This window comes from Sebastes umbrosus, chromosome 14 (genome assembly GCF_015220745.1).
Source record: "Sebastes umbrosus isolate fSebUmb1 chromosome 14, fSebUmb1.pri, whole genome shotgun sequence".
NCBI lineage: Eukaryota > Metazoa > Chordata > Actinopteri > Perciformes > Sebastidae > Sebastes > Sebastes umbrosus.
The window spans coordinates 18390930-18415152 of NC_051282.1; the positions used below are offsets into that span (position 1 = coordinate 18390930).

At 39.0% G+C, this 24223-nt stretch overlaps 2 protein-coding genes across 6 annotated transcripts in view; one reads left to right on the forward strand and one right to left on the reverse strand.

The window, feature by feature from the left end:
• Positions 1-24223, reverse strand: part of mrtfbb (myocardin related transcription factor Bb) — an 87595-nt gene that overhangs the window by 51192 nt on the left and 12180 nt on the right. The window lies entirely within an intron of this gene.
• shisa9b (shisa family member 9b) lies at positions 1478-23098 on the forward strand. The gene is made up of 4 exons (XM_037793513.1): positions 1478-2238; positions 5959-6065; positions 15676-15816; positions 20336-23098. Exons 1-4 carry the CDS (start codon positions 1739-1741, stop codon positions 20719-20721), a joined length of 1134 nt encoding a protein of 377 aa, XP_037649441.1. The 5' UTR covers positions 1478-1738; the 3' UTR covers positions 20722-23098.

Consider the following 24223-nt stretch of genomic DNA (forward strand, 5'->3'; position numbering starts at 1 on the left):
GATTTCAGAGGGTGTACCCTGGCTACCACTGGCTCAGTTTTAAAGCGAGAGTGAAGATACTGGCATCATATGAAACTAGAAAACCTAAGGAATCCATTGGTACCAACCGTGCCGTACTAGCTCGAGAAGGAGGCTAAATAACGCTCCAAACTTAAGCTAAATTTTTGCAAGGAAAAACTGGCATGGCCATTTTCAAAGGGGTCCCTTGACCTCTGACCTCAAGATATGTGAAAATGGGTTCGATGGGTACCCACAAGTCTCCCTGTTGGGCTTCAGTTTGCCATGTTATGATTTGAGCTTATTTTCTATGCTAAATGCAGTACCTGTGAGGGTTTTTGGACAATATTTGTCATTGTTTTATGTTGATAATTGATTTCCAGTAATAAATATGTATATACATTTGCATAAAGCAGCATATTTGTCCACTCCCATGTTGATAAGAGTATAAAATACTTGACAAATCTCCCTTTAAGGTACATTTTAAAAAAGATAAAAAATGTGCAATTAATTGCAATTAACTATGGGCATCATGCGATTAATCACAATTAAATATTTTAATCGATTGACAGCCGTAGTAAAAACATAAATATTTTATGATCTTTTTCGCCAAATGGGTTCTATGGGTACCCACGAGTCTCCCCTTTACAGACATGCCCACTTTATGTTAATCACATGCAGTTTGGGGCAAGTCATAGTCAAGTCAGCACACTGACACACTGACGTTTGTGCAGAAATAAATGCTGCAGCTCCTCCAAACCTCCAGACCAACAGAGGTTTCCCGTGTCTTGTGAAGTGACGGGGCTCCGCAGCGAGTAACGTTATCTTCTCCGACCGAGTTCCGGTGTCTCCCCTGTTCCCTCCGGCCGCGGTCGGGAGGTTAAAGCAACCTAACATTATTGCCAAGCAGCTGAAATATAGAGTGATATTGTGGTTTTAGCTGACGTGTGTCGCCTCACTGTTTTGAGCGATGCTCGTTCATGTCTATTTAGAGCGAGCAAGCGCGAGCCCGACGCTGACTTTCGTTGATTTAACGGCCACAGATGTCGCTGTTAACAAGCAATTTCTGAAAGTAACAAATAGTCCCTTTAATGGAACACATTTCATTTTGTGCATTTCTTTACTCCCGTGTATTACTAATGTAAAAAAAAGTATCACTAACTTGGATTTAAGCCTGTCTATTATTAGTGCCTGTATTAAAGCCCTGGCAGCTTCCAATGCTGTGTTTTGAATTTTGTTGTTGAGGTGATTTGGATCACGGATGATACCTTTACAGATCATTTAAGACTCAACACAATAATAGCTGTCTGGTCATATAGAGCTATTGCACACAGCTCTCTCTCTTATGTCTCTCTCCTCCTGACTCACTCACTCACTCATCAGGGTCTCTTCTACTTTGTGTTGTCTCCCTCCCTCTCCCTCCCTCTCCCTCTCTCTCTCTCTCTCTCTCTGTATCTGTGACCGACTCTGGAGTGAAGCAGCCTCAGAGGTGTCTGACACCCTCCAGCACAGACAGGTGATGCTATACCTCTCTCCAAACTATATTTTGGACTTCAATTTGGAAAGAGTTTGAACTGTCTTTTGCACAATAACCATTTTTTTCCCCCAAGGAGAAAGAAAAAAGTACAGGAAGCGCACTTTTTACGCATGGAAGTTGGAACAATTAGATTTACGCATGGCTGTGTCTCGTCTCTCCGGAAGACGCGTCCGGGCTTGTGAGAGTAAAAAGTGAGGCACAACGATGCGGCGCACTGAGCTGCTGCTCGGTTACTTTCTGGTGAAAGTTATGGCGGAGGGCGAGCCGGGTCAGACCGCGGAGGATGACTTCATGCTGGTGACCGGGTTTAACGACTCCAAACCGGATACGGAGGTCACGGAGAGCCCGCACACTGAGGACAAGTGTCGAGGCTACTACGACGTGATGGGCCAGTGGGATCCTCCGTTCGTGTGCCGGACAGGTAGCTACCTGTACTGCTGCGGCACCTGTGGCTTCAGGTTCTGCTGCGCGTTTCAGAGCTCCCGGTTGGACCAGACCACCTGTAAGAACTACGACACCCCACCGTGGATGATGACAGGCAGACCTCCACCCAAAGTGGACGTATCTCAGGACGCAGCCAAGGATAAAACCAACCTCATTGTGTATGTCATATGTGGGGTCGTGGCCATAATGGCACTGATTGGGATTTTCACCAAGCTGGGTTTGGAAAAGACGCACCGTCCACACAGAGAGAACATGTCAAGGTATGGTTCATCATGTTACCAATGTTTGCTTCTTTTTTTCTTTTTTCATTTCAGAGTTATTTGTCCTGTCATCATCAGTTCTGATTTGTTCTGTCAAAATCATCTGATCTGTTATGTGTTACTGAGCCCTGAGGTGTGTTATCTCGCCTCTGTGCGCAAAACCCCTCCAATTTTCAATCAAAACCAAAGCAACAACTTGTTTTGTAAATAAAACTGTGTAACACTATGAACATGAAGTTTATAGCTGCACTCATATCAACCTGGGATTTGATAGGGAAAATGGATTTAGTTGTACCACTCAATTTCCTCCAGTTAGAGACAAGTTTGATGCCACTCAGTGTCATTGCATATCCAGCCTGCACAGCAGTAGCCTATAAGTCACAAGCACATTTTTGTCAGTGCTGCAGAAAAATAAGGCTGTCATCTCCCAAAGAACACTCACACAATTTTATCGACTAATCGATTAGTTGATTTAATCGACAGATCTGTAAAAATCCACAAAGAATCACTCAGAAGCACCACTTTAAATCTGGTGTTTACCAGAGATGTGCTCATAAGTTTCTTGGAAATAAGTCATTCAGCATGAAAAAGCATTAAAACATGACTAATTGAATAAAGAAATCTTAGTCGACTAAGACCAAAAACAACCGATTAGTCGACTAATCGACAAAGAGGGGGTAGCCCTATGAGACAAAAGTGTGTTTTTGATGTTTATTGCATTGTCCTTGGCCTTTAACGGTTACATGTGTGCCTGCTCAAGTTAAAACAGATTTTTTTTTATCCAGCTATAACCCAGAAAGTGAAGATAGTTAACACCAAAAATGGATACATTTATTATATTATTATTATTATTTTATTTTCAGCATGTTACAATTGAAACCAAGCACAAGCTCAGCTGTATTGTTGCACCGTTTTGGTTGCAAATCCACTTCAGTCATTTATTGTTAACTATCTGCAAAATGTACAACTACAGTTTGTTAAAATGGCATTTGTGCTGACTTTTGTTTTTAGAATATATGTAAAAAATTGTACCCAAAATTGCAGATTGCAGATGTGCTTGTGAGCATCAAACACACTCACACACACTAAATGTTTCCTCAAACACACTTCACATATGCACACAGAGAGGCTTATTACTCTGTTGCAGTCTACTCAAGAGACTGATTTTGAGCTGAACAATGTCTGAACTGAGGAGACACTGTGTTGTCATTATCGTTCAGTGAAAGAGTATTAGCCTGTAGCAATCTAGGCTAGTTTCCATTCTTTAAAACTAATGCATGTGGTTGAAGACACTGTACCATAATGAGTTGACTTGTACACTGTCATTTAGAGGAGGTGGATTCTGAAAGAGCGTATAGTTTTTAATAAAGACAATGTTAATTGAATCTGAGCTGACACCTGTGACAAAAGTTAATTACACGACATCTGGATGGTGCCGAACTTACGCCACAAATGGTTTTGAAGTTAACAGGCCCTGTGAATAGCTTAAGTCATGATATATATTACTCTATAGCCTAAACATAAAAAAACAAACAAGCAGTGGACACTTCAATCACTGCAACTTTTTGTTTCCATATATTTTACAAAATTACGCTCCAGGTGACATAATAAAAACATGACTTGCCACTGCGGTTTCTCTGTGACTTGAAAGAAAAACTTCACACCAGTTAAAAGTCTTGCTTTTGCTGACATCCAGTGGTTAAAGTTCATCATCTTTCTGCAGCGCTATAGAAGTGTACTCAAGGAAAAGGTGAATCATACACTTTTAGGGACTTTTACTTTTGAAAATATCTAAATTAATTCAGTAAAATTGTTGTCAGAGATGTCCTGAAATCAGATATATCAGTCATTGTCAGGTATTATTTATTACATTTTTTCCAGCAACCGAAAAAATCAAAGAATAAAGACATTTCCCTCACAAATTAGTGGTATTTTCTTTTTAATTTATAAGGGACATGTAATGTTTTATACTTCTGGTGAATACAATACAATCAATCTTATTTCCATATATGTATTTTGTATATGCAGATCCTTTTGTTAACACCTTATTTTGAAAACCGGATGTAGTCACACGTGTATAAGTCCAGTGCTAGTTCTCCCGTCAGGTCCGTTCTCTTTATACATCCATGGTCAGCTCCACTGGGGCCGTTTGAATGCATTTAACATAAATTTCAGTATAAAGGTGCGCTACAGTTGTAGCGTTGGCCGATTTGACCACGGAGATGAGAGTGACGGCTGGCTTGATGGCACATTACCGCAATACGATAACGTTTCCTATCCATGACAGAGTTAGCATGCAGCTTTAGCCGTGATGTCTAGCTCTGCTTTTTCTTGCAATGTGTGAAACTCAAAGTGTTTCCATACTTTACTGTATGTGTAGTGTTTACCACGTTGGATTTAACATGTGAGGGTGCAGGTTGTATCCACGTGGACCCTCCGCTGTTTTCTGCTTTGTCGTTTTGGCTTGCTGCGGTTTGTTTTGGTTGACGGATACGGAACGCATATTACGTCACGCTACTCAAACTAATAAAAGCGGTAATTTCCTTCTACCTCTGCATAGGCTCAAATGAAGCAAATATATTGATTCTGGCATTCAAAAATGTATTTAAAAAATCGTAAAAAAAAAAAATCGTGATACATAGGTGAATCGATTTTTTTACCACCCCTAAAATCGACTGAGGCCTCTGACATGCAACATGGGATTCTTCCATTGGATTTTGGATTATTGCAGAAAAATAAGTTCTGTGGAAAACACAAGTTTATGATACTTACGTTTTGTTCAGCAAGATAATCTTCACAAATTAACACCACTTTTATGATTTTTCAAATGTGAATGCATCGATTGCAGCAATAAAAAGCTAACGTTAGGCCATAAACAAACTACACCATGGTTGAATGAACGCAAGTATACACAATGATGCCGTAAAGACGGACGAGTCGGCGTGATGCCGTTTAGTAGTCTCATTTAGCCACTTGTTAGCAACAGTCTTTCTTAAGACATGTAAAAGCTTCAAAATTCACAAATGGGACAATACTGACGTATTTTATATCGTAGAACAAAACATTAAAATCTCTTAAGCTTGTGTTAACCACAGACCTTATTTCAGGCATCTAACTAAAAGCCCATTTAAAAAACCCATTGAGTTCCAGGCAAGGGAACTGGAAGTGATAAAATGCCAACTCATTTCCAGGTTTTAGGACTCAGCACTTTATAGCCACACTAGTTAGCAACCCCTCTGGCATGAGGAGCTTCTCATTAAATATGTCCCTTGACCTGTCTTACCAAAGGAAAGAACATGTTTTCAATATGAATTGTGTGTGAGTGCAAGAGTGCAGGCAAGTAGAGAGGGTCAAACTTTAAAGGGAAACTTGGAAATTCCGACTTTCCAGTTCAAATGGAACGCAGCATTCATAAGGACAAAAGTTCAGGATATCTCAGCCTCTGCTGCTTCAGTTTTAACCCATTTAAATCAAGGACTGCCTTACAAAACATGTGACTTCGACACCAGAGACCACAGTTTGAGCTCCTGTCTCCTACCAGCAGTTTGTGAACTGTCACAAGGGTTATTCAGAGGACACGACACAGACAAACACTTTACTTTGGCTTTCGCTAACAAGTCCTCCTAAATGACAGAGTGCAAAGCGGGTCGCCTGCACAGAATCTGTACTTGTTATTCCCTGAAAAATGTCCTCTCTGAGATTGTTCTTCATCTTTTCCAGAGCTCTTGCACACGTTATCCGCCATCCTGCCTCAGAACATACGGACGACATTGGACTCGGCCAGCACTACGAGAACCTACAGACCAGAGTCACAGTTAACAGTCTCCGTAAGTACTGTGACGTCAGCAGCACACAGCAGCACCTAGCTATTACACCTACACATATGTTCACATGACAGAGCAGTGAGTTTAACCACATGTGTCTATTCACTCTTTCTGCTGCCGTCTGCTTTTGCTGACCAGAATCACACCACCACAACCAATTTCAATAGATACTCAGAGATTTTGTTTTAAACAAATATAAAGTGAGCCTTGTTTATTTGCTTCCTGAATTAGCTGAAGTGCTGGAAGGAAAAAAAGGTCTCTCCACAACCCTGCGGGCTGATGGAGCAATTAGTCATGCCCTCAGCAATCACTTAACATATACACTAATTACCACCGACAACCTAGAGCTCGGCTTCATAGACAATCCTTATAGTATGCAACGGCCTCGCACATTATATCGCACTCTCATTCTCTAGTTCCTCAACACCAACGCCTACACACACACACCCACACAGAAATGCACCGACAGAGAGGAGTTCTTATTAATGCTAACCTGCTTACTGCCTTGACAGCTCCAGTCAATAAAGGTCTCTCTGCTTCCCCTCCCTCCCTCTCTCTGTGAGCGGGATAATTACGGCAAATGGCATCTCACATTAAAAAAAGTTTTACAGACACCACAAGGAGCATTTTTATGGTTGCATTCTTTATTTATAAATACCTGCTCTATCTGAATAACGGATTTTTAAAAAAGGAAATGTAAAATTATTTGGCTCAACTGAGGATAAACTCTCCTGATACTGATTGGGTCCAATGCAGCATATTGTGAATTAATTACACAGATAACATCCTGTACAGTAGAAGCCAAGGAATTAATAAAATAATTAATCAATCCAGGTTATCATTTAGTGCTTCAGTTACAGTATAACAAATAAAAAATGAATTAATTACATTAAGTGATGTAGTGATTTCCCTTAATCTAGATGCTTCTCAAGATATTTAATTTGAGGCAGATGCAAATATCAGCGATTATTCATGTGCTTTTGAAGGCCATCCGTTTGCATGTCCTCATAACAACTGAGTACAGCAGGTGATCTCACTGATTAGTTTGGAAGGTTTGCTAATTAGTGGAAACACCTGGTGTAATCTGTGGTTGGAATGAAAACCGTGCCGTTCTTGGCACACATGGCAGATGACTATCTCAAATGACCTCATCATACAAAGACAGGCTTTAGTTACGCAAATATTTAAGCATTTTCAATGAGCAGACGGTGTCTGTAATTATTATAAATTTATAAATTTGAATAATTTTATAATTAAAAATTTGCCAGGAGATCTTGTGTGTGAGTGTGTGTGTGTGTGTGTGTTCGTCTCTGTGTCTGTCCACAGCTAATCTTGCATACTGCTGCACCAAACTTCATAATATAATGGCTGCATGCTCAAGGACTTCATGTGGTTGCAGTGACTCACACTTTCTTAAAACACCTTTTGTTGCCTGTTTGATACTGACATTGTAAATGAAACACAGTGGGGGAAAAGAGTGTGCTTAGTTTTTATTTCTTTTGGAAGGTGTTTTTGGCTTTCAGCTAACAGAACTACACACACAGCTGAGTGCATCGCCGCTGCTCTGCGGCCAGAGACACAGCTATTCCATGCCCTATTTATTGAGCATAAACCTCTCGTTTACATGCGTATTGACGAAGAAATTGACTTGAAGTCTAAACAAATGCTTGAAGTCGTGGTTACACCGGACACATTCATCCTATCCACATACAGTAGTGTAGATTCCCAGGTGTATAACAGGGTATCACAATATGAGAAGCCACAGGACAGGATATTACTTTTGTTTGATATTGAAAAAATATCTAATTGCGAGTATTTTGACCGATATTGCAATTACGATATGATTTGCGATAATAGAGGGAATGATCATTATTACATCGTTATTCTCATTTTCATTGAAAAACATATTAAAAATGATTATGGTGTGATTTTAGCAGGGATCTGTACCAAACAAAGATGTTTTCTTAAGTCTGTAGAATATGATGTGTCGGCCAGGACATCTTTGCAGCAACACAATATAATTAATTTAAAATTATATTTTGACACATTTCTCCTTTAACAAATTGTGCGATTTGAAAATTGCAGTAGGGCATATTGCGATTTTGTTAAAATTTTGAATAATTCTGCAGCCTTAGATAGATATTAATTGACGGGCTGCACTAGTTGCTGTGGAACACCTTAGACGAGCACTTTTGCAGTGTAAATGTTGAAACGATTTATGTTTTATTCAAGTTGAATATTTATTATTTAATTAATGCATTACTACATTGAAGAAGATAATTATGTAGCTCTCCGTCTGCTTGGTGACCTTGCACCTGGAGAGCCATGGTACAGTGTGTATCTTACAGGAATGTATGGGATGGATTCGGTGTAATAGAGCTGACAACAGCACAGGGATGATTGTTGTTTTCTTGACAGCAATCCTTACAAGGTTACAAGAGGTGAGGTGATATTTTTTGCCACCTGGATCCGTCCTGTACTTGTCCTCTCCAGCTGTGCTTTCTACTGGCAGGTGTGACTGTGCCCCAGCTATAATAGTCACTGCATATTACGGATAGTGGTGCAAAGCAGTGATTGAAATGCTCCAAAGGGAGCCCCTGTTCCTCATCTATTGCCTGTCAAAGATAACACAAATCTGTTAGACTGGGATACGTGGGATTCATTCTCCTCAAGACACCAGTAATACAGATTTTGTGAGCTGGGCTTCTTTGGCTACCAGCGCTATCGTGTTCATGTCCTGCTGGCCATATGCACACATGGGGCAATTGTGAAGTGTGGCCTCTTTTTACTCCAGGCAGTCAGCCAGAGAGAACAAAGTCTCCGCTCACTGCCAGCACTCCACTGGTGCATGACAGTCCATTTCCCCACTGCCAGATAGAAATGTATTTCAGCAGCATTACCTCTGACAGCAGCTGAGAAATTGCTACCAAATGTAGGTTATATTTTCCACCTGCCATATACTGTATACTGTAGCCTCAAATCTTTAAGGAGATAATTACAAACTGACAATACAGATAATTTAAAAAAAACTTTGGATGGAGACACGTGGGTTGAAATGAGAAAGTGACGATGTACAGATTGTTAGCTTCAATTTTCACTATACTGACAACACAGACACACATTGGCATTAGCCAATTAAACTTATTTTAAATAGTTTTTCAACCTTTCGCCAAGTATGCAAACCAAATTTGTCCTCTAGCTATAATGTCTGACCTGTGTGAAGAAGTATGTGTATACGATATTATGGCTCTCTTAAAGACAAATATGGGTTAATTTAGGATAATCACTACCAACTTGAATGAATTGTAATTTTCCTTTTTCTTTCCATTTTGAGTGGTGCACTTCCAGGGTTTTCTCTTAAATTTGACTGATGCAAGGGAAGTCTCTCCTTGAATGTATTCTAATAGTGTGAAAAAATAACTTTCTACACCACTGTCATATCCTGAAGCGCCAGTTGTATCACGCTTAACTTACAAAATTAGAAAGTAATTTAAATAAGGTTGTTCCAGAGTAACATGGGCTATTTCACAAAAGCTCTGCACCTATTGTAGTTCATTTTGTTTTCTTTTAGAAGCTCAAGAATGGAAGTTACATCAGTCAAGCTGATCTGATCTGAATTTGCAAAGTGATGGCTCTAGGACACAATACTGACAAATTGTGATATAATGTATTATTGTAACATACATTTACTAAACAGGGGCTATGCAGTATGCAACACGTTAGACTTGCTATTCAAAAATAGGTTCTGAACACAGTGATTCACAATAACAAACGTGTAGCAGTGGTGTGAATACATGTAGAGGTGCACATTTTCTTATTATTCAGCCCGTTCGCACCAAAAGGCGTATGAATGCCACAATAATGCGCAAGACGTTTAGCGTGCAATAATTTCACCTTTCTTGATTTCCGCGTGTCATTTGTATGCTATGTATCCAGCACTGACTGCAATGTAAACACATCCACGTATAAATGCTACAGTAAGAGTTAGTAAAGTAGTATAAAAAGTGAGAAAGTTATCTAGTCTACACTATTTGTTATATTGGTTGAAATGGTCTTTACACCCCGGCAGCGATCCATTACTTATGAGCTCTGAAAAAGGACCGGAAAAGGGCCGTCATCTGTAGCTGCTGTAATTCTGTAAAAACGTCTACCAATCACTGCCTCGCGGTCCGCTTGGAAAGAACCAATCAGATGCCTCCCTGCTCGTACTCTATCCTTGGCGTGCACCAGCCTGAACTTAAAGCGCGTCGTCGCCGCAATTTTACTAGAGAATGGAAGAGAAAACTCAGCCAAAAGTATCACTGCCGCGGTTACTTGTCATGAGGTAGCGTTATTGAGTTGAGGTCCTCTCTCCACTCTGTGTCTGTGAAGTAGTTATGATGCGGCGCTGCTCGTGCATGTGTGTGGTGCGCGTTGCCTTGGAAGAAGCCCTGAGGGGAGAGGGTGGGTTGAGACGGAGCTCCTGAGGCGATGCCACATTCAAAAAATGCTAGCTTTCCAACATCGTCGACCCTATCTTTAAGTTACGTTGGTGACTATTATCACGTGTTTTTTAGTGACATTTGTGAAGTGTTTTTTCGTAGTTGTGTTACGTTGTTTCCGTATGTATTTTACTTAGTTTACGTACTTAATTTAAGCCCAACCATGACGTTTTTTCCTAAACCTAACTAAGTGGTTTTGCTGCCTCAACCCAACTGCGGCCGTTACCATAGTTTAGTCGCGCGGCGTACAAATGACACACAAAAAGGCTAAATGCTATGACCTATGACTGTACTCTGATTGCTTTATACTAATGGAATCACCCCAAAATAAAGTATTTTATGTTTTCTTTTTACAAACAAATCAACATCGACACTTTGGAATAGGTTTTATACATCTAGATTTTTGTCACAATGTACACATAACTTTAGGTATAAATTAGATCAACTAATAATTAAGAATAATGCACATATACGATATAAACATGGTGTTTGATGTAATGGAAAGATATTGACTCAGAGATAATAGAATACTTTCACTAACTTGAAAGTAGGCTGCCTGTAAATAAGAGCGCCCTTCTCCTTGTACCATTTATGTTGGGGCATACAGCTCCCAAAATACTCTCTTAAATCTTTTATGAGTTCCAGGGTGGTGTCTGTGTCTGGAGTGTTAACTCGCTTATTTCCAGCAACAACCATGGAGTCTTTAACCTTACAAGTCCCCAGAAGTGGCCTACTTTCCTCCAGCAGCTGACGTAAAAGCTGTGACTTTGACAACAGTACAAACAACAAATGACACTTCAGTCAACACAAAGTTAGATAAACATTAAAGAGGGAGACAAGCAACCTCAGTTTAAATCCAGTTTGGCATCCTGAAAATAGCACAGTTGCACCAGATGTTCACAACTGTCCTCATTTATTAACTGCACTGAAATCTATTCCCATCTTAGACTATATATAGACATAGGAAATTTGAGATACTAAAGACACGCAGACAAGCTCAAAAAAGAAATGTTTTTGACAATATTGGGATTAGGGCTGTCAACATTAACGTGATAACGCGTTAATGCAAATTTGTTTCGAGTGCTAGAGTGAAGATACTGGCATCACATGAAACTAGAAAACCTAAGGAATCCATTGGTACCAACCATGTCATACTAACTTGTCACAAAGGAGGCTCCAAAATTACGCTAAATTTTGGCAAGGAAAAACTAGCATGGCCATTTTCAAAGAAGTCCCTTGACATCTGACCTCAAGATGTGTGAATGAAAATGGGTTCTATGGGTACCCACGAGTCTCCCCTTTACAGACATGCCCACTTTATGATAATCACATGAAGTTTGGGGCAAGTCATAGTCAAGTCAGCACACTGACACACTGACAGCTGTTGTTGCCTTTTGGACTTCAGTTTGCCATGTTATGATCTGTTCATATGTTTTATGCTAAATGCAGTACCTGTGAGGGTTTCTGGACAATATTTGTCATTGTTTTGTGTTTTGAATTGATTTCCAATAATAAATATATACATACATTTGCACAAAGCAAGCATATTTGTCCACTCCCATGTTGATAAGAATATTAAATACTTTACAAATCTCCCTTTAAGGTACATTTTGAACAGATAAAAAATGTGCGATTGATTTGCGATTAATTATGGACAATACAATATTTTATTCGATTAACAGCCCTAACTGGGATAGAAAATAGTTTGACCAAAGCATTCAGTGTACATCATTTAAACTATTTACTTTCGGTGGCTTCTATCATTAAGGGGATACCCTGACCTTGACCTTGACTGGAGTATCAGATGAGCACAATAGTCAGGTGACCACTCAAATGCTATAGCTTACAAACTTGCTCCAGAGCGGATGGTCCAACTAATGACCTTATAAAAATAGTTTTCCATGGTTCAATGAGCTTATCTGAAAGAAAACTAGATTTATCTATGTGTTTCATTGTATGGTGTGTTTTTAACATACTAAACAAGTATTATCCTGGTTAAATAAATTACAAGTGAAGTACATTCAATGTATTCTATGGAAGCAGATAATCTAATTTGACATGTATCTTAAACAAGATCACATTGAATTGAATGAGAGCCTGTGTGCATGGCCCACTTAGGATGAATGGTAGGAAACTGAAACAGGTCAACAAGCCCTGAAAGGAACCTCACAAGGCAACACAGATAGATTTGATTAATGTTAGTTAGTAAAGCCGTTTTTTTAAATCAATGAGGGTTTATGAAGACGAATCCATCACTTGAGTTTAATAAGTTATCCGTACACGTGAAGGTATTGTGCCGTATTTCTCAACGACTACAGTTTTCAATCAGGCTTTCAATAAAACAGGATAATACAGGAGCTTGTTATAAGACACCCTTGTCATAAGGAGAACGCAGCGGTACCTTAAATGACCTCCAAATCTGATCTTACTCATTACACCACCCCCTTGTTGAGGTGCAGTGGAGTGAAAGAATGGTCAAAGCTGTCCTCTGCATCATTTCATGAGACAGCATTGATAATTTGAGACTTTCCAAAAATTAATTAGCACAGTAATAAAGTTTCTTGCTGACCAGTGGGGAATAAGCGTCTAATTAACCTATTTTCTGTATTAATGATCTGTTTTTATCAGACACATTCTAGACCAAGGACTAGTGGACTCCCCACAATTTAAAGTTTGTAAACTTTATCCATTAACAACGGCATTGATGAGTTGTTGGACATCTTTTTATCTTCATATTCAAGTTATTAGTGCCGGACCTACAGCAGATAAATATGGAGAACTCCTCTGAGCCAGGTTACCTTTCAAAGAAACCATTTGCATCACGACAAATAACACAATGAGGGGTGCATTCACAAAGAATGGACTGCGGTCGCTGATAGCACCGTGAATTGTGTATCATTTGAAACCACTGTCTGCCCCGTCTCAACGTCTGATTCATAAAAGATATTGTGCTAATGATATCACAGCACAAACACGCCCATAACGTTTTGAAGCTGAGTCTGATTGCAATTATCCATGTGACAAAGGATTAATGCTGTTGAGGCCAAGGTTGTGAGGGGTGAGAGGAGACCCGACGGGCCACACAGACCGGGTTTGCATCCGACCCAGGCTCGTTTAACTTTTCTCCTTTCATTGTGCCGCAGAGCACAAATATGCAGGTGGGTGAAATAATACATCATTGATGAGGAAAATAATAATTACATTCTCTTATTTTAAGAGTTTTTTGACACTTTGAGTTTATTAAATATCTGCAGCAGAAACAATAAGTGTGTCTCCCCATTCAGAGAGACGCTGTGCGCATTTACGCACGTGGCACAGCAGCAACATTTCAGTTTCAAAAATGACGTATGGTAGCTTTATTCATTTATTTTTCATGACCAAACTGTCATTGCATCCCAAAATAAATGAGTTTGAACAGACACCCTTTATAAATGCTTTTCAGTAACCAACAACTCTCTGAAGACGCTGATAATTCCACTGTAACTGCGTGTGGCTATTAGCGCTGACCTTTGTGAACTGGACTGTTTTTTGCAATGAGGCTCATTTGCATAGAAAGGGGCAGATTTTGCGCCAAATGCATGTTACCTGAATTAAATATGTGCAAATAGCACAGGATCACCAAGACGTTATTGCTTGGCAGCACAGTTAGGGGTGCATAGAGTGCTACAGGAATGAGTCCTAAAACACGGAAATTAGTTAGCATTTTAGCACTTTCGGTTCCCTTGTCTGGAAGTCAATGGGTTTTTTGAACGGGTTTTTAGTTAGATGAAAATACAATACAAATCAATAAATATCCCACTCATTAATTTTTAAACTTTAATGTGTCTTAAAAAAGTGACAATATGAGACTACTAAACGTCGTCACGCCGACTCCTCTGCCGTTACAGCCTCGTTGTGTATACCGTGGTGTAGTTTGTCTATAGCCTCACGTTAGCTTTTTAGTACAGGCGATTGCATTTACAAGATTATCTTACTGAACAAAACGTGTTAATATCATAAACGTTTGTTTGCCACAGAGTTTATTTTCTGCAATGATCCAAAACCAAATGGAAAAATCTCATTGGCTTTTTTTCTCTCGAGGGAACCAGGGTGATGCTAACAAAAATACGTCATCCATGGAGCACTCCATTTCACCCTCTGCGGGTGCTTTGAGAATTACACGGTTTCTTCTTCTGGGCGGCTGTGTCTCAGAGGGTAGAGCAGGTTGTCCACCAATCGGAAGGTCGGTGGTTCGATCCCCGGCTGCTCCGGGTTACATGTCGATGTGTCTTTTAAGCAAGACACTTAAACCCCAAATTGCTGTGTGAATGAGTATTTAGATTAGATACTGATGGGCAAAGTTTGCACCTTTGTAGCGTCTGCATGTATGAATGTGTGAATACTGACATGTAGTGTAAAGCGCTTTGACTGGTCGGAAGACTAGACAAGCGCTATATAAATGCAAGTCCATTTACCATCCATTTACCATTCTTGTCTTCTTTGCAGAGCAAATAAATAAGCTGCGCTATCCTTTCGCAAATTCTCCACCTGACCGTTAATTTGCAACCTCATGACATATAATATAATTATTGTGATTTTCTAAGAGGTCAAAAAGGAGCAAGTAACTAATGAATGATCAAAACTATCCACATCAAGTATTGGCCCATAAACATGTTGATATCTCTACTCAGATATACAGATAACACACAGCACAGTCTTCGAACTACCGCCTCTGAATTGGTACATTCAAGCAGAGAAAAGGCACTCTGAACATCTGTTTGCTCTGTCATGCCAGTAGGCAGGGGGCCAGTCTCTTTGCTGTGCACCCCTTAATTTACCAGATGTCTACTGTAGGATTAGTACAGTTTCACAAAGAGCAGTCATGACTCTCCAGCTGGGTCCCCAGAAAAAGCCTACTTAAGGGAAAGTGACACTACCACGTTACAGAAACAATTATTCTATATTCACATCCATCCATCGAGCTAATTAATATCCTGGGATCATGCAACAATCACTTAGAGGAAACCAAGCCAGTTTAAATAAATCATTCAGTCATATTAATAATTTACTTAAACAAATGGTCTAATTTGTCATTGCAAACAACAGAAACACTGCATTTTTTGCGTTAACGACTTGTGTTTTCCCTCCTTTAGACAGCAACCACATGAACAACGCAGCTTCAGCATCAACTTTGATAACACAGCTTTACCCGGCCATGGGACAGATCACCAGCCCCTATGAACCACAGAAGCCTCTCAAGGATCTCAACAAGTACGCCACGCTCAAGGCTGTGGGTAAGGTTTCATCTGATTAAGAATCCCAGTCAAATTAAATGTGGTTAATTTTGTGTTAAACATTGCTTGTCTCAACAGACAAAAAACTCGTTATTAAAATGTTCTGCTAGCTGCAGTTATTAGTGAGCTTCACTGTCATCTCTTTCTTTTTGGTTTAGCGTTAAAATGACGTAAGACAATGTGGCTTTGGCCATTTTTCAGTCGTTTATAACTCATCTACTTCAGATACAGCAAGAATCCTACAGCATGTGTTGTTGGATTTATTGTTTATTTGTCATTAAATAGGAAACTTGTAGGTTTGAATCTCCATCAAATCTCTGGCTGACAGAAATCCTTGTCAGTTAATCCATATTCTATCAATGTCAACAGAGAGGGGAGCTGAAAATGTATTTATAGAAGCAGGTTTGTTGTTCTTCTCATGTGCTAATTTTGGAAATTCTGTAGCTAGTGTCTGGACAAACAGCCTTTGAATCATGAAATAATACCAAATACCAAAATAGTATCACTCAGCAAGATGATGCTAAAGTATTTTTCAAACGCCTGTTTGTGTGTCAATAAGGTAAATAAAAATAGATTCCAGCAAATCGTATAACGAAAGGAAAAAGGACAAAGGGATACAGTAGTGCAAAATAAGAACATTATTCCTTTAATGTTCATTATGGAAATAGTACACATTTTGTGAGCTCATAATAAAATACTGATAACAGCCAACAGGTGATGTTGACAGTCTAAATGTTACAGTGGAGTGGAGCACATATGTAGTCAGGCACACTTCCAAAATGTAGAGGTTTAGGGTAGGGTGTGTAGGGTTCGGGTTTGGTGGCATCTAGTGGTGTGGTTGCAGAATTCAACCAACTGAGTACCCCTCCGCTCACTCCTCCCTTTCCAAGGCTGCGGTAACATGAGCCGCCGAGTACAAAACTGTGGTAACGCTGTTCGCCTAGCTCAGAGGCCATCCTTACCATAATAACACTACTTTAGGAGCAACAGTAGTCAGATGGCGGAGAACTAACGGTGACCTTCACGTAACGTTAAAGGGCGAAAGGCTATTGCTATAACCATTGTTTGGTTTGTCCGTTCTGGGCTACTGTCAACGTATCCTCATACAACCGTTCGTACGATATCTTATGAAAAGTTATTCCTCATTTTTCATGCGGTTTCCTATGAATGTCCAGCAACACATGCCAATTTCTGCTTGTTATATGCATACAGTCTTTTCAAAATAAACTTCCGTCTTCACAGGAAATACCTTGGTTAGGTTTAGGCAACAATATAACTTGGTAAGGTTTAGGAAAAGAGCGGGGTTTGGATTAAAATAACTCCGGCAGTGGCGTACCTAAAGTACAGATGTTACTTGACACATAAATCAACGTTGACTTCTGGTTTCACATGAGGAACGAACGCCGGTCTCCTGGGTGAAAGTCTAGTGTTTTTTGACCCACCCATCCACCCCGACCTCGTCCCTACACGGCGTTTGTCGGACTTTATACTTCCTGGTTCACGATACGTGGATTACATACAAATGATTTCGTGGTATACACAAATGGAAGTGCATTACCTTTCGTAGGTATAGCTATGAACGGTGTATGAGAACAGCCTGCTACTGTAGCGTGCCGGTGCAACATGGCATAATTAAAACATAGTTATGAATATTATATTCCATTTCTGCTAAAAGATCCCCCGAAATGCTGCACACTGGCCCTTTAACAAAGTGAAAAACAATAACTCAGCCGCTTTGGAAATAAATTATATTCCACAGCTTTTCTTTTTGATTTCTGTTGCAACAATAATCATCACAGTGGCATTTCAAAGAACAAATCGTCACTGACCTCTAATTTGGCCAACAATCATCTTTGCCTGTGCGCTTCGCTTTTAAAAATTTAGCAGAGAAAAAAAGAAATAAAAGAAAGATGCAGAATCAAAGTGTGGAGTGTAGGTATTTGTGGATCTACTTGATGCTATTTAGCACGGTGAAACTGGAGTCTTTTTATAGATGAAACAATTGGCTGTGATGGAAGGGATGACAGCTCAGCATGCGTGTAGTAGGTCCAATCACATAAAACCGCTCACTATCTTTGTGATCCACACGAGCAGATGAAGCTTCTCCGCTGCTAATCCACTGAAGTGCCGTCAAACAAACTGATCATTAGGGAAAATAAAAATAGAGCAAATCTTAGCTAATGAGACTGGGGACAGGAGACAATCAGGGGCAATCAAAACACAAATGAGTTGGGGAGTGGTGAAGAGATGCAACTCTACTGTACGTGGTGAGCCATGTGAGCCTCCGTGATCGTAATGTGTGTGTTCATCTACCGGCACTGATGTGGGTTTTAGTGAAGTAGCTGCTGTAACGGATATGCTGCTCATCACTACATCTCTTTCCTGTACCGAGAAGTGAGACCCAGAGTGCAGTCGCAGCTTGCTGCTGATGAAGAGACTACTTTAAAGGTTATCTGGGAGACATTTCATTAAAAAAAAAAGTTTGAAATGTTAGAAAAGGCTAATGCTGGAGCTTGTGTGCTCAGGCTCAATTAGTGCTCAAGTGAGTAGTTTTCATACATTGTCTGCACCTGATTGGAGATAGAAAAAGTCACACTGCAGTGGTTTTTATGAGCAAATTACAGCAGCTGATTATGGCAGGACAAATGCCAAAAGACAAGATATAGTGTGCAGTGATCTACTAGCAAACCACCTCATGCTCACCGAGTTCCCAGTGTCGTACTAATACTTTACTATACTTATTAACTGACCTCTCACACACAATCTATTTTGCAATATTTTAATTGGCACAAATGTAATTTTACGTTTTACGCTGACAGGAAGGCATAATGTTAAAATATATATTCAAGCATGCTCTGACTTCATGTAACAGGTTGCTTGAAGCTACCACAATTTAGTAAACACTATTAGCATTCTACATTACTGTGCACCAGGGGCGTAATTTCCACTGGGGATGGGGGAAACATGTGATGTCATTACATCATGACATCTTAATGAGTGGTGTGGCCAGTGCTTGGCAGACTATCTGTGCCCTGGGTTTCGCCTCTAGCTGCCCTAACTTGTTGGTGGAGGTTGTTGAAATGAATACATGCATACACTCACGGGGCTTATAAAGCACTTCCACTTCCTCTGCATGTTTTGCAGATAAAAAAAAATTTAATCTAAATTTTTATTTAATGTTAATATTCTTCTAAAAAAGATGCTTGAATAAAACATAAATCAAAGACAAGGCAGTAAAGGGCAGAGTTCTTTGTTGTAAAGATGCAAATACAACGTGATCTATAATTTCTATTAAGGAAACTAAATATGACGTTAAGTAATAAGTAGGGTTATTGCATTAACAATACAGGTTACAGTTCTATTTCTGTTATACTATTATAGTGTTGCTACTAATACATTGATATGGAAAACACAATAACCAATCATTATTTGTTAGTGCTCGACTGATTTAAGTGTAGCTGTAAGAAGAAATACAGGTTTATACATATACCGGTGAATGTAATAGGGCGCTGTATTGGCAAGAATCTGGCGATACGATACGTATCATGATACAGGGGTAAAGATTCAATATATTGCGATACTGTAAGCAAGGCGACTACATTGCGATTTTTTAAAATCTAATTTTAGGAAAATTGTTATAGTATAAAGACAAACCACCATATGTAAAAAAAAATCAGAGTAAATAAAGTCATTATGTGAAATGGCTACTATAGTCATATAGCTACTAGAGTCTCAGCTTTCCAGTGATACACAATTTATGCAATAATAAGACTGTTTAGGAACCCCAGTATGCAGAGATATTCAAATACACCATTTTTAGAATAGGTGAAAATAACACATTCAAACTGCAAGTGGGGGACTCGTGGGTACCCATAGAACCCATTTTCATTCACATATATTGATGTCAGAGGTCAAGGGACCCCTTTGAAAATGGCCATGACAGTTTTCCTCGCCAAAATTTAGTGTAAGTTTGAAGCGTTATTTAGAAAATCAATACAGCGGTTGGGAGAATCGAAAAAGTATCGCAAAACTCAAAAAATTGAAATTTCAATATTTTCTTACACCCCTAGTATGTATGTATACATACATACAGTATATATATGTACAGTAGGCTATATATACACTATATATATATATATAAATATATATACGGCGGCACCGTCGTGCCTGGTGGAAATGCAGGTTATATATATATATATATATATATATATAAAACCTGCATTTCAACTGTAATTGTATATATTAGACTTTTTTGTGTGTGGGTTCATGGACATTTACAGCATTTGAATAATATGATCAATGTGAGTTTTGCATACAGTAAATTCCTATTTTAATAAGTAAGTGTGATTGATGATGTGAGGTTGGACTACTTGTCTCTTTTCTCTCTTTGTTTTTTAAGCAACAAAATGTGACTTTAGGTCTATTTTTAATCTGTCTGTCTAGTTCTGCACTACAATGCAATGGCTAATGAAGGGAAAAATGACAAAGAACTATCATGTTGTTTATCTGTATCTGGTAGCAGAGAAAGCTAATGACAGCTTCTACAGCAACCGGCGGCAAGTGATGGAGATGACAACCAAGGGCAGCCTTCCCATGGAAGCTGTGGATATGGAGCCAGAGCCGAGTAATCCTTACAGCCCACCCAGACAGCTGTCTGCAAAGCAGAATGGACACAAGTACAAAAGCCCCAAGAACCACAGCTCCCAGTCGTTGTGCTACGGCTCCAACACTGCTGCCAGCCCGGGGGGGCTGAGATCCTGGGAGAGCAAGGACATGCTGGGGCTACGACAGAGCTACGGCCCAAAGAGACTCTGCATCAATATTGAGAGAGAGCTGCACACCACTCGCTACATGCCTCCACAACCATACTTTGTCACCAACAGCAAGACAGAAGTGACAGTATGAGGAACTGTCAAGCATCGGGCTGAAACGCAGTCTGCATTTAAGGAAGGCAGTAAGCGGCTGACTGTGGGTGGTGTTGTTAGAAATCAGCAGGGGCCGTAGTGCAGTTGTGCATTTGATGGGCAGCATTTAAGACGCCACGTAAACGCTGAAGTGCACTGTAACAGGACTCCGTCTCAATCACTGTTCCTCAGTGATGAATATGTTGTCATCAATATTCATATAATCCAACTGCTAAAACAAAACACACTAAAAGTTACTCATATATAACTGGCACTGTGTGACACATACAGTGCTGTTATCAATGTATCAATTGTTATCAATGGACCTTAACATATTAGTATATTATATCATTTCTATTAAATCAACATTGTCTAAATGCAACCCTGTGTCCTACAAAATTATGTTCCCATAAACTAAACTGCATTCTCAATTACGTTTCTAAGTATTTTCTCCCATATTGCGGTCACAGTTAACATTATAAACTGAAAGAAAATAAAACAAATATGCAACAAGACTACTTGGTTAGGTTTAGTAAACCATCATTGTTCGGCCCAAATTCTATAGCTATTTTGTTTATCTAATTATTTATTTGAAATGGAAGATGTAGTTCTCAGTAGATCGCACACGTTAATCATGGAGAGCACAGTTACAGTTAAATGAGGATAACTGATGTTATGAGAGCTCACAGCACATTTTTAGACTGTTAAACTTGATTATCAGTTTCAAATGGATGATATCCTAAACTCTCAACAATCATCTCACTTGAAAACATTACTTATATATGTATTGTCATTCAAAATGTCTAAATTACAGTTATTCAGGTTTGTTTTCAAAATGCTGTACATTCATTTTGGTTGATTCATAAGCTAAGATTATCATTCAGTATTTCTAAAAAATAGATGATTCAGTCTGTGAAAGTGTTACTGATGACCTAAATGACTTCAATTCATTACAAAAGTTACATTTTTGTTAAATGTAATGTCACTTTTTAAAGTTGTAGATGTCTTATTTTGAAGGAAACCGCCAAGTCACCGCCAACAGACATCCTACTGATACATATATTTCCATGATCACTAGTAGAAGTAGCAGCAGAGTGTTGAACCCGTGTTGTATTGGTGTAATAGTGCCTCTCATCAGTACCAGCATGTGTGTGGTTATCCTAGAACATACTGTAGATGAAGCCCCAGTATATCAGAACGGTAATTGGTTTCAGTGATCCATTATGCCCAACTACAAAAGTCATTTTCAGTGTGAAGATGGAGGCTCAGAGTTTACATCATAGTTAAAACTCTCTGTATATGATTTTATTCTAAATCTCACATTTATTGAATGTATCTGGACTGGACAGTCTGAAACTAGTGGTACAGTAGCAGTTGATGTTCCCAGTGTTGGAGGTTAACAGTTAATGAACTTCTGTCAGGATGAATGTAAAAATGTTGTGAAGCAAAGTCAAGTTTTTTGCCTGTTACTACTCAAATAAATGTCAACTGAAGACATATAAACAGTATTTACCTGCGGTTGTGGTATTTTAATTAACTATTAAACAGAATATGTGTTAATATTGATCACCACTTCTTATCTCAGCTAAAGCACCATATCAAGAACAACATTCATGCCGCACTTGGCTAAATGTTTTTTAATAAATTAAGTTCTCTGGTGCGATTGGTCATTTGTTTCACTGATTTCCCAGCCAAGTGACATACTGTAAAAAGATGCTCACGCCTGCCTGCAAGTCTTACTCATGCGGTTGACTATTTCAAGCAGCCGATGACGAGGCTGCACTCATACAGTGCAAGTGGGAAGTTTATATACAGTCTATGGTGGGAAGTGGGAACTGCTAGTACAGTATAAAAAGGTGTATTCATGTATTCTCAAGTCCAAATCATAGCTGTTATTATTCTCACAGACTTCCAGTCCAACGAAACTGTACACACCATTTTCCAAAATATGTACATCTAGTGCACCGAGCTGTCCTGTTACATAGTTAATCAACTGTTTCAGTGTTATATGCAATCAGTTATTCACACTATTCAAACAGATTCGTAATCATGCAAACAATGTTGTATAGTGACTACCATTGAATGCTTTCGTTTTGTGAATGCAAATTGTTTAATTTGTTTCCTCAAAGATACTGAAATCACTGTTATTAAGCTACCGAACACCCTATTTACACATGATGATCTACTGTTATACTGTTAAAGACATACTGTGTACAATATCTGTTTGCTTTGCAAACATCCAGAAGTGAGAACGAAGCAGCAATGTTATATTTGGGTAAAGTTTAAAGGTCCCATATTATGCACATTTTCAGGTTCATAATTATATTTTGTGTTTCTACTAGAACATGTTTACATGCTGTAATGTTAAAAAAAACACTTTATTTTCCTCATATTGTCTGCCTGAATATACCTGTATTTACCCTCTGTCTGAAACGCTCCGTTTTAGTGCATTTCAACGGAATTGCGCTGCTAGCTAACAGTTTGGGTCCATGTTTACTTCGTGTCAGCTGATGTTATTCACATACACTGCAACAGGAAATAAACTGGGACACATTTAGAATGTTTATGTTTAAAACCGTGTAATGATCTATATATTGTATATTTGTGACATCACAAATGGACAGAAACCCTAACGGCTTGTTTCAAACACACAATTTCTGAAAACGGGCTGTGTGTATTTCTCCGTATATTGAGTGCTTTGATAGTTTAGCAGTATTTATACAGCACTTAAATCTGCTTTATAATATAAAAGACATGAAAATCTCACTTTTTACAATATGGGACCTTTAAAGGAAAGCCCCTATGATCACAGGTCTAATACAGTTCACTATGATGGCTATCAGTACTTTGTATCACTGTTGGCTCATTATCAGAATATGCATCTGATTAAGTAATTGTTCTAATGAATGTTGTTATGCGTCTTATGTACAAAACAAGGTTACTTTGGTTCAAGATGCCCTGTTAAATATATTCACAACCTCTGTATTCGACAGTTCACACCCTCCATGCAGTTAATGGGAAATTACTGAGCATTTTAAATGTTTTCCATACATTGTTTCTGCAGTTAAATATAATCAACATGTTGCCAGCATCCTGCAAAAACCTTGAATCTCTAAAATGCCGCTTTTGTTGTATTTAATTATATGAAATTAGAGTTAAACCAGTGATTCCGTTTCATTGTGGTACTTTGAAATAGTTTCGGTCCAAGGTTCATGAAACATTTTCTAAATGTGGAAAACCTCCATGACTGCCTTTTACGGTGATTCAAGTTTTCTGCAAGATGCACGCAAGCAATGTCCTCTTATTTTCATGTATCCAAGTGTAGCACACCAAACAAAGAAAATAGACATTGGCAATAAGCATCTGTAGCACAATGTTAGTGAGCTCCATTTACCAGTACAGCTGACAGATAAACTATGTCAGTAAAGCTACTATAGCTTTTAGCATTTTGTAATTGGTTTGTTCAACTGACTTACCTCTTTCTTTTTAAATAAAAAGAAAAA